The sequence below is a fragment of the Oncorhynchus kisutch genome, linkage group LG20 (genome assembly GCF_002021735.2).
Source record: "Oncorhynchus kisutch isolate 150728-3 linkage group LG20, Okis_V2, whole genome shotgun sequence".
NCBI classification, from domain to species: domain Eukaryota; kingdom Metazoa; phylum Chordata; class Actinopteri; order Salmoniformes; family Salmonidae; genus Oncorhynchus; species Oncorhynchus kisutch.
Genome location: NC_034193.2, coordinates 2,925,614 through 2,946,370, shown reverse-complemented (window position 1 = coordinate 2,946,370; position 20,757 = coordinate 2,925,614). Strand labels below are relative to the sequence as shown.

General features: G+C 44.0%; 1 protein-coding gene across 2 annotated transcripts in view; it reads right to left on the bottom strand.

The window, feature by feature from the left end:
- slx4ip (SLX4 interacting protein) overlaps positions 1–20,757 on the bottom strand; it is a 178,064-nt gene that overhangs the window by 129,403 nt on the left and 27,904 nt on the right. For both annotated transcript variants that reach the window (XM_031799385.1, XM_031799386.1), the window contains exons 3-4: positions 11,954–12,052; positions 9,269–9,395 (exon numbers count right to left, since the gene is read on the bottom strand). In XM_031799385.1, the coding sequence (XP_031655245.1) occupies positions 9,269–9,395; positions 11,954–12,052 (226 nt within the window). The remainder of the gene's footprint in view (positions 1–9,268; positions 9,396–11,953; positions 12,053–20,757) is intronic.

The window sequence follows — 20,757 nt, the reverse complement described above, 5'->3', positions numbered from 1 at the left end:
TTCACATTATGCAGCAAATGCACACAATGTTCCAATAGCGGGAAAACTCCATTCAACAGTGACCGCAAATGTGATTACGCATGTAATGCTTTTATTAGAAAAGGTGCATCTTTATGGTGAAAATCATCTTCCCCAAATGTGAAACTCACGTGCTGCTGATGTATCCCATTTAGGCTCTGCACCCCTTCTAACATCAAAAGTCGTGTGATAAATTCACAGACAACACAAAGATTCCTTCCAGACTCCCTCTGTTTACCCAAGGACGTCAGAGGACAAAAATCAGTTAACCACCTAACTGAGGAACTCAATTTAGCAAGCTTCCAGATAATTGGAACGGAAATGGCGCCACACCAAACTGGAAGTCTTCCGACTAGCTTGGAAAGACAGAACCGTGCAGTATTGAAGAGCCCTTACTGCTGCTCCACCAAACTGGAAGTCTTCCGACTAGCTTGGAAAGTACTATACTATATCTCTTGACACAATGATGAAAATAATCATGGCCTCTAAAACTTCAAACTGCATACTGGACCCTATTCCAACTAAACTAATGAAAGAGCTGCTTCCTGTGCTTGGCCCTCCTATGTTGAACATAATAAACGGCTCTCTATCCACCGGATGTGTACCAAACTCACTAAAAGTGGCAGTAATAAAGCCTCTCTTGAAAAAGCCAAACTAAATTGGCCTATATCGAATCTTCCATTCCTCTCAAAAACTTTAGAAAAGGCTGTTGCGTAGCAACTCACTGCATTCCTGAAGACAAACAATGTATACGAAATGCTTCAGTCTGGTTTTAGACCCCATCATTGCACTGAGACGGCACTTGTGAAGGTGGTAAATTACCTTTTAATGGCTTCAGACCGAGGCTCTGCATCTGTCCTTGTGCTCCTAGACCTTAGTGCTGCTTTTGATACCATCGATCACCACATTCTTTTGGAGAGATTGGAAACCCAAATTGGCCTACACGGACAAGTTCTGGCCTGGTTTAGATCTTATCTGTCGGAAAGATATCAGTTTGTCTCTGTGGATGGTTTGTCCTCTGACAAATCAACTGTAAGTTTCAGTGTTCCTCAAAGTTCCATTTTAGGACCACTATTGTTTTCACTAAATATTTGTCATTCGAAAACATAATGTTAACTTTCACTGCTATGCGGATGACACACAGCTGTACATTTCAATGAAACATGGTGAAGCCCCAAAATTGCCCTCGCTAGAAGCCTGTGTTTCAGACATAAGGAAGTAGATGGCTGCAAACCTTCTAGTTTTAAACTCAGACAAAAACAGAGATGCTTGTTCTAGGTCCCAAGAAACAAAGAGATCTACTGTTGAATCTGACAATTAATCTTAATGGTTGTACAGTCGTCTCAAATAAAACTGAAGGACCTCGGCGTTACTCTGGACCCTGATCTCTCTTTTGGCGAACATATCAAGACTGTTTCAAGGACAGCTTTTTTCCATCTACGCAACATTGCAAAAATCAGAAACTTTGTCTAAAAATGATGCAGAAAAATTAACCCATGCTTTTGTTACTTCTAGGTTAGACTGCAATGCTCTACTTTCCGGCTACCCGGATAAAGCACTAAATAAACTTCAGTTAGTGCTAAATACGGCTGCTAGAATCCTGACTAGAACCAAAAAATGAGATCATATTACTCCAGTGCTAGCCTCCCTACACTGGCTTCCTGTCAAGGCGAGGGCTGATTTCAAGGTTTTACTGCTAACCTACAAAGCATTACATGGGCTTGTTCCTACCTATCTCTCTGATTTGGTCCTGCCGTACATACCTACACGTACGCTACGGTCACAAGACGAAGGCCTCCTAATTGTCCCTAGAATTTCTAAGCAAACAGCTGGAGGCAGGGCTTTCTCCTATAGAGCTCCATTTTTATGGAATGGTCTGCCTACCCATGTGAGAGACGCAAATTCGGTCTCAACCTTTAAGTATTTACTGAAGACTCATCTCTTCAGTGGGTCATATGATTGAGTATAGTCTGGCCCAGGAGTGTGAAGGTCAACGGAAAGGCTCTGGAGCAACAAACCGCCCTTGCTGTCTCTGCCTGACCGGTTCCCCTCTCTCCACTGGGATTCTCTGCCTCTAACCCTATTACAGGGGCTGAGTCACTGGCTTACTGCTGGTCTTTCATGCCGTCCCTGGGAGGGGTGCGTCACTTGAGTGGGTTGAGTCACTGACGTTATCTTCCTGTCTGGGTTGGCGCCCCCCATTAGGTTGTGCCGTGGCGTAGAACTTCGTGGGCTATACTCAGCCTTGTCTCAGGATGGTAAGTTGGTGGTTGAAGATATCCCTCTAGTGGTGTGGGGGCTGTGCTTTGGCAAAGTGGGTGGGGTTATATCCTTCCTGTTTGGCCCTGTCCGGAGGATATCGTCGGACGGTGCCACAATGTCTCCTGACCCCTCCTGTCTCAGCCTCCAGTATTTATGCTGCAGTAGTTTATGTGTCGGGGGGCTAGGGTCAGTTTGTTATATCTGGAGTACTTCTCCCGTCTTATCTGGTGTCCTGTGTGAATTTAAGTATGCTCTCTCTAATTCTCTCTTTCTTTCTCTCTCTCGGAGGACCTGAGCCCTAGGACCATGCCTCAGGACTACCTGGCATGATGACTCCTTGCTGTCCCCAGTCCACCTGGCCGTGCTGCTGCTCCAGTTTCAACTGTTCTGCCTGTGATTATTATTATTTGACCATGCTGGTAATTTATGAACATTTGAACATCTTGGCCATGTTCTGTTATAATCTCCACCCGACACAGCCAGAAGAGGACTGGCCACCCCACATAGCCTGGTTCCTCTCTAGGTTTCTTCCTAGGTTTTGGCCTTTCTAGTGAGTTTTTCCTAGCCACCGTGCTTCTACACCTGCATTGCTTACTGTTTGGGGTTTTAGGCTGGGTTTCTGTACAGCACTTTGAGATATCAGCTGATGTACGAAGGGCTATATGAATAAATTTGATTTGATTTGATTCTATAGCAGATTAACGTGCTGCTTATGTATCCCATTTAGGCTCTACACCCCTTCTATAGCAGATTAACGTGCTGCTTATGTATCCCATTTAGGCTCTACACCCCTTCTATAGCAGATTAACGTGCTGCTTATGTATCCCATTTAGGCTCTACACCCCTTCTATAGCAGATTAACGTGCTGCTTATGTATCCCATTTAGGCTCTACACCCCTTCTATAGCAGATTAACGTGCTGCTTATGGATCCCATTTAGGCTCTACACCCCTTCTTTGGCAGATTAACGTGCTGCTTATGGATCCCATTTAGGCTCTACACCCCTTCTAAAGCGGATTAACGTGCTTAAATTTAAGAAGTTATTTGGCAACTTCAGTTGTGATACGACCTTATGAAAACATATAGGACTATGGGCTAGGCTACATGAGGTGTGATACTAACCTTATGAAAACATATAGGACTATGGGCTAGGCTACATGAGGTGTGATACAAACCTTATGAAAACATATAGGACTATGGGCTAGGCTACATGAGGTGTGATACTAACCTTATGAAAACATATAGGACTATGGGCTAGGCTACATGAGGTGTGATACTAACCTTATGAAAACATATAGGCCTATGGGCTAGGCTACATGAGGTGTGCGACTATGATTAGAAAAACTGAGATCCATTCCAAATAAGATCCATTCCAAATAAAGTTGGAGATTAGATTATATTTTCTTAAAGAAGTCAAATGGAATTGAAACTGGTAAGGCTTAAAATAAATAAATACATGGTGATATATTAATTTTGATTAGGTTGACCCCACCTAATGTGGAGACATCTCTGAACATCGGAATACATTTTATCTAGTAAAGGAGAGTTTTGATTGGTAATTGATTTGATATGTCTCCTCCAAATTGCATAGTATCAAAATACCCAGGTATTTCATGTGTCTTTGTCCATTTTCACAGAAGTCATAATTAGAAATGGGCTTATATTATAGACTTATATAAATATTTCTCCCCATTCACTTCGAATCCTAATACAGCACAATAGGTGAGATGATGAGTACAACAAATTACAGAGAATGTTCTGGTTCAGATAAATACAGTAAAATGTCATCTGCATACAATGATATCACATATTGTTCTCCACCAATCTCTATTCCCCATATTGAGCCAAGAGTTCTAACTATTGATGCTATGGGCTCCGTGGCTAAAGCAAATAAATAACTGGACAGAGGGCATCCCTGTCTGGTCCCTCTTTATAACTTATATGGATCAGAGATTTGTCCATTTGTTTTAGACCTGATTTGGGGGAGATTTTACAAATCGCACAACCCAGGAAATAAATACCAGATCAAAACCAAACTTTTGTAAAGACATCCACCAAATCTACCAATTTCACCCAAACACTGTTTCATTATCTAATGATACAGCCACTTTTGGGATGTTCAAATTCCTGGTATGATGATTTATTTTGAAAAAAAAGTTGGTGGAGAAGACATCCTATTCCGTATAAATGTTAGATCCAAATGAATCAACTGTTGTTTTACTATTTCTATGTGAAAAGCCAATACCGTAGCAATGATTTCGTAATCCACATACAAAAGTGATACTGGGCTGAAGGATCCGCATGACAATGGATCATTATCTTTCTTGTGAAGTAGGGTGATTGTAGTCATTTTTCTCTAGAGCTGCTGTGTGCATACACTACCGTTCAATAGTTTGGGGTCACTTAGAAATGTCCTTGTTTTTTAAATAAAAAATTGTCCATTTAAAATAACATCAAATTGATCCGAAATACAGTGTAGACATTGTTAATCTTGTAAATTACTATTGTAGCTGGAAACGGCAGATTTTTTTTATGGAATATCTACATAGGCGTACAGAGGCCCATTATCAGCAACCATCACTCCTGTGTTCCAATGTCACATTGTGTTAGCTAATCCAAGTTTATCATGAAAGGCTAATTGATCATTAGAAAACTATTTTGCAATTATGTTAGCAGAGCTGAAAACTGCTGTTCTGATTAAAGAAGCAATAAAAGTGGCCTTCCTTAGACTAGTTGAGTATCTGGAGCAACAGCGTTTGTGGGTTCGATTACAGGCTCAAAATGGCCAGAAACACTTTCTTCTGAAACTCGTCAGTATATTCTTGTTCTGAGAAATAAAGGCTATTCCATGCGAGAAATTGCCAAGAAACGGAAGATTGTACAACACTGTATTCTCCCTTCTCAGAACAGCACAAACTTGATCTAACCAGAATAGAAAGAGGAGCGGGAGGCCCCGGTGCACAACTGAGCAAGAGGACAAGTACATTAGAGTTTCTAGTTTGAGAAACAGACGCCAAACAAGTCCTCAACTGGCAGCTTCATTAAATACTACCCGCAAAATACCAGTCTCAACACCAAGAGTGAAGAGGTGACTCCGGGATGCTGGCCTTCTAGGCAGAGTTGCAAAGAAAAAGCCATATCTCAGACTGGCCAATAAAACGAAAAGATTAAGATGGGCAAAAGAACAGACACTGGACAGAGGAACTCTGCCTAGAAGGCCAGCATCCCGGAGTCACCTCTCCACTTTCTCAAACTAGAAACTAATATACTTGTCCTCTTGCTCAGTTGTGCACCGGGGCCTCCCATTCTTTCTATTCTGGTTAGGGCCAGTTTGCCAAAAAAATAGTCTAAAATTACACTGAGTATCTATCATTACCAGGAGATGTCCAAATTTGTAGACTAATAGCCTCCAAAAGCTCAGAGGGAAATTATTCCGTCCATACTAATTTTCTCTTGTTCACTTATATTTGGTAAATTGGCCTTAAGGACATTTTCAATATCTCTTTGAACGTTAGTTCTCGGATTGATAGTTTGTAACAACATGTTTTAAAGGCTGAACCTAGCCGCTAACTAGCTATCAAACTAGCAAGGTTTCCCAGAAAACTTGAACACAACCGCGACGCGGTTAGCTCTTGTGGCTAGGAGCGCAGATACCTGCCCTGCCTGGAACTGCGTTGAGTACCAGCGTTAGGCTACGTTGCTACCATGTCATCCAAAGCCGGTGGGAGTAAGAGAGTGTTTCTCTATCACAGGTTAAACCAACAAAAAAGGTTCTATAAGCAGTTGTTAAAAGAGGGAAAAAAATGCCTTTTCCAAATAATGATGGACTCAATTAACAAAAGAATGGACGATCTGATCCAAGAGCTCCAGGACCTTAAGAACAGTTTGCAGTTCTCCCAGGGAGAGGTGGATGTCCTGAAAGGGATTGTGAATCATTATTACAGGTGACTGGGAAAACAGACAATCTGGACAATCCAGGAGGATTAACATCATTATGGATGGTATACCAGTCTCTCCACATGAGAACTGGGCTGAGTCTGAGGATCACTGAAAAGCTGCAGATTGATCATAGGAAGACTGAGGTAAGAGAGCGCCCACATGTCTGGGAAAAACCTGTAACCAGCCCAGGTGACAGACCCACGCCGGTAGTGGTCAAATTCTTAAAGTTTAAGGACAAGATGACTGTTCTGGAGAGAGCCAAGTGCTTTTTAAGAGGAACCAACATTTTCCTTAATGCATACTACTCGGAAGCTGTGCGCCAGAGGCGGAGACAATTTAAGGGCGCTCTCGAGAGGCTAGGTGACAGACCCAGGCCGGTTAGTATCTGTAGAACACGCATACAAACAGAACAACGGGTGTGTCAACAGCGGCAACAGGAGCAGACATTCTCTATGTCCTCACCTCGGTTACCTCGGTTACCTCTGCGAGAACTGAAGGAAGGGACTATATGTGTAACTATGGATATGAGCTGACTAGGACTTGCCAAGTTAAACAGAAGCATACAAACTCCATATCACTCCTCGGGTCCATTGGGTGGGTCACACACACGCAGACACACACCTTCATATCAATCCATTGGGTTGGGTCACATCCTGGGTGCACGAACAAAGCCGCCGCCAAGTCCCAACTAGTCCTGTTTTTAAAAAAAAATTCCATCTCCTCCCACGCTGATTCTTTCCAAGCATGTATCCCAAATGGCACCCTAATCCCTTTATAGTGCACTACTTATGAGCAGAGACATATGTGACCTGGTCAAAGGTAGTGCGCTACATAGGATCCCATTTTGTGGACAAATCCCTAGAAGATACAGACTGCCGCCATGACATGATGACACACATTCTGTTTTGCAACTGAATTCCCACCTTGACTGAATGCATTACAGTGTGTTTCTAGGCCAAACAACTGAATTCCCACCTTGACTGAATGCATTACAGTGTGTTTCTAGGCCAAACAACGGAATTACCCACCCTGACTGACTGCATTACAGTGTGTTTCTAGGCCAAACAACTGAATTGACTGAATGCATTACAGTGTGTTTCTAGGCCAAACAACTGAATTCCCACCTTGACTGAATGCCTTACAGTGTGTTTCTAGGCCAAACAATTGAATTACCCACCCTGACTGCATTACAGTGTGTGTCTAGGCCAAACAACTGAATTACCCACCCTGACTGCATTACAGTGTGTTTCTAGGCCAAACAACTGAATTCCCACCCTGACTGAATGCATTACAGTGTGTTTCTAGGCCAAACAACTGAATTCCCACCCTGACTGAATGCATTACAGTGTGTGTCTATGCCAAACAACTGAATTCCCACCCTGACTGAATGCATTACAGTGTGTGTCTATGCCAAACAACTGAATTCCCACCCTGACTGAATGCATTACAGTGTGTGTCTATGCCAAACAACTGAATTCCCACCCTGACTGCATTACAGTGTGTGTCTAGGCCAAACAACTGAATTCCCACCCTGACTGCATTACAGTGTGTCTAGGCCAAACAACTGAATTACCCACCCTGACTGCATTACAGTGTGTTTCTAGGCCAAACAACTGAATTCCCACCCTGACTGAATGCATTACAGTGTGTGTCTATGCCAAACAACTGAATTCCCACCCTGACTGAATGCATTACAGTGTGTGTCTATGCCAAACAACTGAATTCCCACCCTGACTGAATGCATTACAGTGTGTGTCTATGCCAGATGAGCATCATACAGGTGTTAAGTGAGGAGCCAGAATAAATATATTTTACTAATGTTTATGGACAGAGGTTATGAGAACAGGGAAACACTGGGAGACAGAGTGGATACGTCAGAACTGACTGACTACAATGTTGATCAGATCAAACTTGAGAACATTGTCACTTTAATTAATGTTTAAAATAATGGTTACATACCGCTTTACTTATTTCATATGCATATATTGTATTCTGACATTGCTCGTCCTAACATTAATATATTTCTTAATTCCGTTATTTAACTTTTTGTTGTGAAGTGTTTTTAGATACTACCGCACTGTTGGAGCTAGGAACACAATCCTTTCACAACACCTGCAAAACATCTGCTAAATATGTGTATGTGACCAATAAAATTTGATTCAATTTGAAACCTACAGCACTGATTGCTGTGGTTGTATCATGAAGGTTTTAAGTGGTTTTATGATGGTGATAGGTTATTGGATGTTATGTGGTTTTATGATGTTGATTATGATAGGTTATTGGTTGTTAAGGGGTTTTATGATGTTGATTATGATAGGTTACTGGTTGTTATGTAGTTTTATGGTGGTGATAGGTTATTGGTTGTTAAGGGGTTTTATGGTGTTGATTATGATAGGTTACTGGTTGTTATGTGGTTTTATGGTGGTGAATGTGATAGGTTACTGGTTGTTATGTGGTTTTATGGTGGTGATTGTGATAGGTTACTGGTTGTTATGTGGTTTTATGATGTTACCCTTGCGGCACTAAACAAAAATAAATCAACTTTTGAAGGAGAGCGTCAATATAGGTATTCTACACACCGGGCAGCAGCTGGAACGGATCTGGCTTAAAGGACCAACTAAGACTCCACACCTCCAGTCCAGTTGGGTGCACTATGGCATCCAAAGCTGACATTTACTTTTAAAAGAGGTCACAGGTTAAAGGACTACCTTTCACACAGAGGGGTTTGACACGTGGCAGCTCTCTCTTGTGAAGGGTTAGGGGGGAGGTCAGAGGTTACAGGTTAAAGGACTACCTTTCACACAGAGGGGTTTGACACGTGGCAGCTCTCTTGTGAAGGGTTAGGGGGGAGGTCAGAGGTTACAGGTTAAAGGACTACCTTTCACACAGAGGGGGTTGACATGTGGCAGCTCTCTCTTGTGAAGGGTTAGGGGGGAGGTCAGAGGTTACAGGTTAAAGGACTACCTTTCACACAGAGGGGTTTGACACGTGGCAGCTCTCTCTTGTGAAGTGTTAGGGGGGAGGTCAGAGGTTACAGATGAGAATCCTACCTTTCACACAGAGGGGATTGGCACGTGGCAGCTCTCTCTTGTGTTTGGGCTGTCCTCTCTTGTGAAGGCAGTCTATGTAGAGCCTCACCCTCCGGTCCACAGCATCTCTCACCAGACTAGTGACCTCCTGGAGAGGATAGAGGACAAGATGTTACAGGGAGGGAGTAGGAGATATTATGGTAGAGGTACAACCACACCAGGTCCACAGCAGGGAGGAGATATTAAGAGAGAAGTGGGGTGGTACCTATCTATATTAATACACATCTATATTAATACACATCTATATTAATACACATCTATATTAATACACATCTATATTAATACACATCTATATTAATACACATCTATATTAATACACATCTCAGTGAGGTGGTACCATCTATATTAATACACATCTATATTAATACACATCTCAGTGAGGTGGTACCATCTATATTAATACACATCTATATTAATACACATCTATATTAATACACATCTATATTAATACACATCTCAGTGAGGTGGTACCATCTATATTAATACACATCTATATTAATACACATCTATATTAATACACATCTATATTAATACACATCTCAGTGAGGTGGTACCATCTATATTAATACACATCTCAGTGAGGTGGTACCATCTATATTAATACACATCTATATTAATACACATCTATATTAATACACATCTATATTAATACACATCTATATTAATACACATCTATATTAATACACATCTCAGTGAGGTGGTACCATCTATATTAATACACATCTATATTAATACACATCTATATTAATACACATCTATATTAATACACATCTATATTAATACACATCTATATTAATACACATCTCAGTGAGGTGGTACCATCTATATTAATACACATCTATATTAATACACATCTCAGTGAGGTGGTACCATCTATATTAATACACATCTATATTAATACACATCTCAGTGAGGTGGTACCATCTATATTAATACACATCTATATTAATACACATCTCAGTGAGGTGGTACCATCTATATTAATACACATCTATATTAATACCCATCTATATTAATACACATCTATATTAATACACATCTCAGTGAGGTGGTACCATCTATATTAATACACATCTATATTAATACACATCTATATTAATACACATCTATATTAATACACATCTATATTAATACACATCTATATTAATACACATCTATATTAATACACATCTCAGTGAGGTGGTACCATCTATATTAATACACATCTATATTAATACACATCTATATTAATACACATCTATATTAATACACATCTATATTAATACACATCTCAGTGAGGTGGTACCATCTATATTAATACACATCTATATTAATACACATCTATATTAATACACATCTATATTAATACACATCTATATTAATACACATCTATATTAATACACATCTATATTAATACACATCTCAGTGAGGTGGTACCATCTATATTAATACACATCTATATTAATACACATCTATATTAATACACATCTATATTAATACACATCTATATTAATACACATCTCAGTGAGGTGGTACCATCTATATTAATACACATCTATATTAATACACATCTCAGTGAGGTGGTACCATCTATATTAATACACATCTATATTAATACACATCTATATTAATACACATCTCAGTGAGGTGGTACCATCTATATTAATACACATCTATATTAATACACATCTCAGTGAGGTGGTACCATCTATATTAATACACATCTATATTAATACACATCTATATTAATACACATCTATATTAATACACATCTCAGTGAGGTGGTACCATCTATATTAATACACATCTATATTAATACACATCTATATTAATACACATCTATATTAATACACATCTATATTAATACACATCTCAGTGAGGTGGTACCATCTATATTAATACACATCTATATTAATACACATCTCAGTGAGGTGGTACCATCTATATTAATACACATCTATATTAATACACATCTATATTAATACACATCTATATTAATACCCATCTATATTAATACACATCTATATTAATACACATCTATATTAATACACATCTATATTAATACACATCTCAGTGAGGTGGTACCATCTATATTAATACACATCTATATTAATACACATCTCAGTGAGGTGGTACCATCTATATTAATACACATCTATATTAATACACATCTATATTAATACACATCTATATTAATACCCATCTATATTAATACACATCTATATTAATACACATCTATATTAATACACATCTATATTAATACACATCTCAGTGAGGTGGTACCATCTATATTAATACACATCTATATTAATACACATCTATATTAATACACATCTATATTAATACACATCTACATTAATACACATCTATATTAATACCCATCTATATTAATACCCATCTATATTAATACACATCTATATTAATACACATCTCAGTGAGGTGGTACCATCTATATTAAAAGTATTTATTTTTGGGGAAAATCACTCAAATAACCGTTTTGTTATTGTTGATGTCGATGGTATGAACATTTTTATTCTGATACCGGTTATTTATGTACCTTTCTTATTGTTTCTATTAAATGAAAGGTTGTTGTGAAAGTTGCCTCCCTCCAACCCTCACCTCCCCCAAGATCAACACAAACACACCTCGTCTCCCATATCTCCATACCTCAGTGTGCTCCATAGTGAACCAGCTGGTTTCCTGTGGTGCTCCGTGGCCCAGAGGCCCAATGATCTGGAGTTCCACCAACACAGCATAGCTCCCACACTGTAACACAGACAACAGGTTGCTGAGAGGCTCCCACGCTGTAACACAGACAACAGGTTGCTGAGAGACTCCCACACTGTAACACAGACACAACAGGTTGCTGAGAGACTCCCACACTGTAACACAGACAACAGGTTGCTGAGAGACTCCCACACTGTAACACAGACAACAGGTTGCTGAGAGACTCCCACACTGTAACACAGACACAACAGGTTGCTGAGAGACTCCCACACTGTAACACAGACAACAGGTTGCTGAGAGACTCCCACAATGTAACACAGACAACAGGTTGCTGACAGACTCCCACACTGTAACACAGACACAACAGGTTGCTGAGAGGCTCCCACACTGTAACACAGACAACAGGTTGCTGAGAGACTCCCACACTGTAACACAGACACAACAGGTTGCTGACAGACTCCCACGCTGTAACACAGACACAACAGGTTGCTGAGAGGCTCCCACGCTGTAACACAGACACAACAGGTTGCTGACAGACTCCCACACTGTAACACAGACACAACAGGTTGCTGACAGACTCCCACACTGTAACACAGACACAACAGGTTGCTGACAGACTCCCACACTGTAACACAGACACAACAGGTTGCTGACAGACTCCCACACTGTAACACAGACACAACAGGTTGCTGACAGACTCCCACACTGTAACAGACACAACAGGTTGCTGACAGACTCCCACACTGTAACACAGACACATCAGGATGTTGCGTTTTTTGGAAGCTGTTTTTGTCTGGATCAAACGCATCAAATAAATTGACATTTTGGATATATATGGACGGAATTAATCGAACAAAAGGACCAATTGTGATGTTTATGGGACATATTGGAGTGCCAACAGAAGAAGCTAGTCAAAAGTAAGGCATGAGTTATATTTTATTTCTGCGTTTTGTGTAGTGCCTACTCTCTTTGTTGACATTGTGCTATCATCAGATAAAAGCCTTTTTCAAATCTGACATGTTGGCTGGATTCACAACGAGTGTAGCTTTAATTGAGTATCTGACATGTTGGCTGGATTCACAACGAGTGTAGCTTTAATTGAGTATCTGACATGTTGGCTGGATTCACAACGAGTGTAGCTTTAATTGAGTATCTGACATGTTGGCTGGATTCACAACGAGTGTAGCTTTAATTGAGTATCTGACATGTTGGCTGGATTCACAACGAGTGTAGCTTTAATTGAGTATCTGACATGTTGGCTGGATTCACAACGAGTGTAGCTTTAATTGAGTATCTGACATGTGTGATTCAATGAAAGTTTGATTTTATGTCATATTTTTGAATTTGCCTCGTTGCATTTTCCCCGTTTTTTGCCCAAGTGGGACGCGACTGTCCCCTAGCCTCAAGAGGTTTTAATTAACAGCACCCCAGAGCCCCAACCCTCCTTCCTTAACATCACCCCAGAGCCCTCTCTCCAGAATCTAGACCAATCACTCTAGCCATCTCTCTAGAAACTAGACCCATCTCTCTAGCCATCTCTTTAGAAACTAGACCCATCTCTCTAGCCATCTCTTTAGAAACTAGACCCATCTCTCTAGCCATCTCTTTAGAAACTAGACCCATCTCTCTAGCCATCTCTTTAGAAACTAGACCCATCTCTCTAGCCATCTCTCTAGAATCCAGACCCATCTCTCTAGCCATCTCTTCAGAAACCAGACCCATCTCTCTAGCCATCTCCCTAGAAACTCAACCATCTCCCTAGAAACTCAACCATCTCCCTAGAAACTCAACCATCTCCCTAGAAACTCAACCATCTCCCTAGAAACTCAACCATCTCCCTAGAAACTCAACCATCTCCCTAGAAACTCAACCATCTCCCTAGAAACTCGACCATCTCCCTAGAAACTCAACCATCTCCCTAGAAACTCAACCATCTCCCTAGAAACTCAACCATCTCCCTAGAAACTCAACCATCTCCCTAGAAACTCAACCATCTCCCTAGAAACTCAACCATCTCTCTAGAAACTCGACCCACCTCTAGAAATTTGACCCAACTCTCTAGAAATTTGACCCAACTCTAGAAATTTGACCCAACTCTCTAGAAATTCGACCCACCTCCCTAGAAATATCTCTCTAGAAAATAGACCCATCACTCTAGCCACCTCTTAAAAAACTTGACCCATCTCTCTAGCAACCTCTGTAGAAACTAGACCCATTCCTAGCCATCTCAATAGAAACTAGACCGATCTCTAGAACTATACCCATCCCCCTAGAAACTCGACCCACCCCCCTAGAAACTCGACCCACCCCCCTAGAAACTCGACCCACCCCCCTAGAAACTCGACCCACCCCCCTAGAAACTCGACCCACCCCCCTAGAAACTCGACCCACCCCCCTAGAAATATCTCTCTAGAAATTTGACCCACCTCTCTAGAAATTTGACCCAACTCTCTAGAAATTCGACCCACCTCCCTAGAAATATCTCTCTAGAAAATAGACCCATCACTCTAGCCACCTCTTAAAAAACTTGACCCATCTCTCTAGCAACCTCTGTAGAAACTAGACCCATTCCTAGCCATCTCCCTAGAAACTCGACCATCTCCCTAGAAACTCGACCATCTCCCTAGAAACTCGACCATCTCCCTAGAAACTCGACCATCTCCCTAGAAACTCGACCATCTCCCTAGAAACTCGACCATCTCCCTAGAAACTCGACCCACCTCTAGAAACTCGACCCACCTCTAGAAACTCGACCCACCTCTCTAGAAACTCGACCCACCTCTCTTTGACCCACCTCTCTAGAAACTCGACCCAGCCCCCTAGAAACTCGCCCCAGCCCCCTAGAAACTCGCCCTACCTCTCTTTGACCCATCTCTCTAGAAACTCGACCCACCTCTCTAGAAACTCGACCCACCTCTCTAGAAACTCGACCCATTTCTCTAGCAACCTCTAGAAAATCAACCCACCTCTCTAGAAACTCGACCCACCTCTCTAGAAACTCGACCCATCTCTCTAGAAACTCGACCCACCTCTCTAGAAACTCGACCCACCTCTCTAGAAACTCGACCCACCTCTCTAGAAACTCGACCCACCTCTCTAGAAACTCGACCCATCTCCCTAGAAACTCGACCAATCGCTCGAGCCGCCTCCCTAGAAATTCGACCAATCGCTCGAGGCGTCTCTCTAGAAACTCGACCCATCTCTCTAGAAACTCGACCCATCTCTCTAGAAACTCGACCCATCTCTCTAGAAACTCGACCCATCTCTCTAGAAACTCGACCCATCTCTCTAGAAACTCGACCCATCTCTCTAGAAACTCGACCCATCTCTCTAGAAACTCGACCCATCTCTCTAGAAACTCGACCCATCGCTCGAGCAGTCTTTCTAGAAACTCAACCCATCTCTCGAGCCGTCTCTCTAGAAACTCGACCCATCTCTCTAGAAACTCGACCCATCGCTCGAGCAGTCTCTCTAGAAACTCGACCCATCGCTCGAGCAGTCTTTCTAGAAACTCAACCCATCTCTCGAGCCGTCTCTCTAGAAACTCGCCCCATCTCTCGAGCCATCTCTAGAAACTCGCCCCATCTCTCTAGAAACTCGCCCCATCTCTCTAGAAACTCGCCCCATCTCTCTAGAAACTCGCCCCATCTCTCTAGAAACTCGCCCCATCTCTCTAGAAACTCGCCCCATCTCTCTAGAAACTCGCCCCAACTCTCTAGAAATTTGACCCAACTCTCTAGAAATTTGACCCAACTCTCTAGAAATTCGACCCACCTCCCTAGAAATATCTCTCTAGAAAATAGACCCATCACTCTAGCCACCTCTTAAAAAACTTGACCCATCTCTCTAGCAACCTCTAGAGAAACTAGACCCATTCCTAGCCATCTCAATAGAAACTAGACCGATCTCTAGAACTATACCCATCCCCCTAGAAACTCGACCCACCCCCCTAGAAACTCGACCCACCCCCCTAGAAACTCGACCCACCCCCCTAGAAACTCGACCCACCCCCCTAGAAACTCGACCCACCCCCCTAGAAACTCGACCCACCCCCCTAGAAATATCTCTCTAGAAATTTGACCCACCTCTCTAGAAATTTGACCCAACTCTCTAGAAATTCGACCCACCTCCCTAGAAATATCTCTCTAGAAAATAGACCCATCACTCTAGCCACCTCTTAAAAACTTGACCCATCTCTCTAGCAACCTCTGTAGAAACTAGACCCATTCCTAGCCATCTCCCTAGAAACTCGACCATCTCCCTAGAAACTCGACCATCTCCCTAGAAACTCGACCATCTCCCTAGAAACTCGACCATCTCCCTAGAAACTCGACCATCTCCCTAGAAACTCGACCATCTCCCTAGAAACTCGACCATCTCCCTAGAAACTCGACCATCTCCCTAGAAACTCGACCCACCTCTAGAAACTCGACCCACCTCTAGAAACTCGACCCACCTCTCTAGAAACTCGACCCACCTCTCTTTGACCCACCTCTCTAGAAACTCGACCCAGCCCCCTAGAAACTCGCCCCAGCCCCCTAGAAACTCGCCCTACCTCTCTTTGACCCATCTCTCTAGAAACTCGACCCACCTCTCTAGAAACTCGACCCACCTCTCTAGAAACTCGACCCATTTCTCTAGCAACCTCTAGAAAATCAACCCACCTCTCTAGAAACTCGACCCACCTCTCTAGAAACTCGACCCATCTCTCTAGAAACTCGACCCACCTCTCTAGAAACTCGACCCACCTCTCTAGAAACTCGACCCACCTCTCTAGAAACTCGACCCACCTCTCTAGAAACTCGACCCACCTCTCTAGAAACTCGACCCATCTCCCTAGAAACTCGACCAATCGCTCGAGCCGCCTCCCTAGAAATTCGACCAATCGCTCGAGGCGTCTCTCTAGAAACTCGACCCATCTCTCTAGAAACTCGACCCATCTCTCTAGAAACTCGACCCATCTCTCTAGAAACTCGACCCATCTCTCTAGAAACTCGACCCATCTCTCTAGAAACTCGACCCATCTCTCTAGAAACTCGACCCATCTCTCTAGAAACTCGACCCATCTCTCTAGAAACTCGACCCATCTCTCTAGAAACTCGACCCATCGCTCGAGCAGTCTTTCTAGAAACTCAACCCATCTCTCGAGCCGTCTCTCTAGAAACTCGACCCATCTCTCTAGAAACTCGACCCATCGCTCGAGCAGTCTCTCTAGAAACTCGACCCATCGCTCGAGCAGTCTTTCTAGAAACTCAACCCATCTCTCGAGCCGTCTCTCTAGAAACTCGCCCCATCTCTCGAGCCATCTCTAGAAACTCGCCCCATCTCTCTAGAAACTCGCCCCATCTCTCTAGAAACTCGCCCCATCTCTCTAGAAACTCGCCCCATCTCTCTAGAAACTCGCCCCATCTCTCTAGAAACTCGCCCCATCTCTCTAGAAACTCGCCCCATCTCTCTAGAAACTCGCCCCATCTCTCTAGAAACTCGCCCCATCTCTCTAGAAACTCGCCCCATCTCTCTAGAAACTCGCCCCATCTCTCTAGAAACTCGCCCCATCTCTCTAGAAACTCGACCCATCTCTCTAGAAACTCGAGCCGTCTCCCTAGAAACTCGAGCCGTCTCCCTAGAAACTCGACCCATCTCTCGAGCCGTCTCCCTAGAAACTCGACCCATCTCTCGAGCCGTCTCCCTAGAAACTCGACCCATCTCTCGAGCCGTCTCCCTAGAAACTCGACCCATCTCTCGAGCCGTCTCCCTAGAAACTCGACCCATCTCTCGAGGCGTCTCCCTAGAAACTCGACCCATCTCTCGAGCCGTCTCCCTAGAAACTCGACCCATCTCTCGAGCCGTCTCCCTAGAAACTCGACCCATCTCTCGAGCCGTCTCCCTAGAAACTCGACCCATCTCTCGAGCCGTCTCCCTAGAAACTCGAGCCGTCTCCCTAGAAACTCGACCCGTCTCTCGAGCCGTCTCCCTAGAAACTCGACCCATCTCTCGAGCCGTCTCCCTAGAAACTCGACCCGTCTCTCGAGCCGTCTCCCTAGAAACTCGACCCGTCTCTCGAGCCGTCTCCCTAGAAACTCGACCCGTCTCTCGAGCCGTCTCCCTAGAAACTCGACCCGTCTCTCGAGCCGTCTCCCTAGAAACTCGACCCATCTCTCGAGCCGTCTCCCTAGAAACTCGACCCGTCTCTCGAGCCGTCTCCCTAGAAACTCGACCCATCTCTCGAGCCGTCTCCCTAGAAACTCGACCCATCTCTCGAGCCGTCTCCCTAGAAACTCGACCCATCTCTCGAGCCGTCTCCCTAGAAACTCGACCCATCTCTCGAGCCGTCTCCCTAGAAACTCGACCCATCTCTCGAGCCGTCTCCCTAGAAACCCGACCCATCTCTCGAACAGTCTCTCTAGAAACTCGACCCATCTCTCTAGAAACTCGACCCATTTCCCTAGCCACCTCTAGAAACTCAACCCACGTCTCTAGAAACTCGATCCTTCTCTCTAAAAACTCGACCCTCCTCTCTAGCCACCTCTCTAGAAACTCGACCCATCTCTCTAGCCACCTCTCCAGAAAACTCGACCCACCTCTTTAGCCACCTCTCTAGAAACTCAACCCACCCCTCATCCTGTAAGATGCAGTGTCTCTCTGTTCCGATCTCCCTCCACCGCCTCTCCTCTATCTGTTCTGCTCTCCCTCCCACTGCCTCGCCTCTGTTCCGCTCTCCCTCCCACCGCCTCTCCTCTGTTCCGCTCTCCCTCCCACCGCCTCTCCTCTCTGTTCCGCTCTCCCTCCCACCGCCTCTCCTCTCTGTTCCGCTCTCCCTCCCACCGCCTCTCCTCTCTGTTCCGCTCTCCCTCCCTCTCCTCTCTCTGTTCTGCTCTCCCTCCCTCTCCTCTCTGTTCTGCTCTCCCTCCCACCGCCTCTCCTCTCTCCCTCCCACTGCCTCTCCTCTCTCCCTCCTACTGCCTCTCCTCTCTCCCTCCCCACTGCCTCTCCTCTCTCCCTCCCACTGCCTCTCCTCTCTCCCTCCCACTGCCTCTCCTCTCTCCCTCCCACTGCCTCTCCTCTCTCCTCCCACTGCCTCTCCTCTCTCCCTCCCACTGCCTCTCCTCTCTCCCTCCCACTGCCTCTCCTCTCTCCCTCCCACTGCCTCTCCTCTCTCCCTCCCACTGCCTCTCCTCTCTCCCTCCCACTGCCTCTCCTCTCTCCCTCCCACTGCCTCTCCTCTCTCCCTCCCACTGCCTCTCCTCTCTCCCTCCCACTGCCTCTCCTCTCTCCCTCCCACTGCCTCTCCTCTCTCTGTTCCGCTCTCCCTCCCACTGCCTCTCCTCTCTCCGTTCCCCTCTTGCTCTCCCCCTCCTTTCTCTCCTTCTTCCTCCTCTGTCCCACTCTCTCTCTGCCTCTCCTCCTGTCTCCCCTTATTCCTCTGTCCCACTCTCTCTCTGCCCCTCCTGTCTCTCCCCTTCTTCCTCCTCTGTTCCACTCTCTCTCTCTGCCCCTCCTGTCTCTCCCCTTCTTCCTCCTCTGTTCCACTCTCTCCATCTGCCCCTCTCCTTTCATATGTTAGAATGCAACCCCTCCCAGCTTGGAAACAAGTTTGAATCACTCAAACAAATTCCTCTCAGAAAAACCTCTCCTACAATAAGATATTCATTACCAGACTTTGAAGACAAGTACTGTTGTTGGGTTGGGAAGAATCTCCAGTCAAGTGGGATTAAAAGATCATATTAGTAAAAGGGACAGTTGAGTAAATTACTCTGGCAAATGTTTTATTTTTCACATGAAAGCATTGTAATTGACAGAGTAAACAGGAATGTAAGAGAGAGGAGCTGCTGTGACTTGTTCTACTCAGAGAGCAGCGAGTGGGAAGACTGCCCCCATGTGGTTGAAAAGGAAGCAACACTTTCTGACCGATATGTCCTTTTGGTAAAACACTGCAGAACTGGACTCATAGGAACTTCAAAATACAACATGCAGGAGACTGATTCTTGACATCTATAGTCAGTTGAAAGTGAGTGATTACTGACCTAAATTCCTCATAGGGTCTCTCTCCAGGAACAGGGTTGGAGTTCAAACCTACAGGAGGGTAGTGCTCTAGAAACAGGGTTGGAGTTTACCCTCCTGTAGGTTTTAACTCCAACCCTGTTTCTAGAGCACTACCCTCCTGTAGGTTTTAACTCCAACCCTGTTTCTAGAGCACTACCATCCTGTAGGTTTTAACTCCAACCCTGTTTCTAGAGCACTACCCTCCTGTAGGTTTTAACTCCGACCCTGTTTCTAGAGCACTACCCTCCTGTAGGTTTTGTGCTCTAGAAACAGGGTTGGAGAGCCCTGCTCTAAAAATAACCACCATTACAATTAGGCGAGTCTCAAAACTGATAAGTCTACACGAAACGATACAAACGCTGAGCTGTAATTGACTGAACAGCTCAAAACAAAACACAGCCCACATTTTTCAAAAACCCAAGGGACCTTTCAGAAATATGACAAAATAGAAGCTGCAGAACACTTAGGCCTGAACAAAACAAGCTACTGCCTTAGGCCTGAACAAAACAAGCTACTGCCTTAGGCCTGAACAAAACAAGCTACTGCCTTAGGCCTGAACAAAACAAGCTACTTGCCTTAGGCCTGAACAAAACAAGCTACTGCCTTAGGCCTGAACAAAACAAGCTACTGCCTTAGGCCTGAACAAAACAAGCTACTTGCCTTAGGCCTGGACAAAACAAGCTACTGCCTTAGGCCTGAAC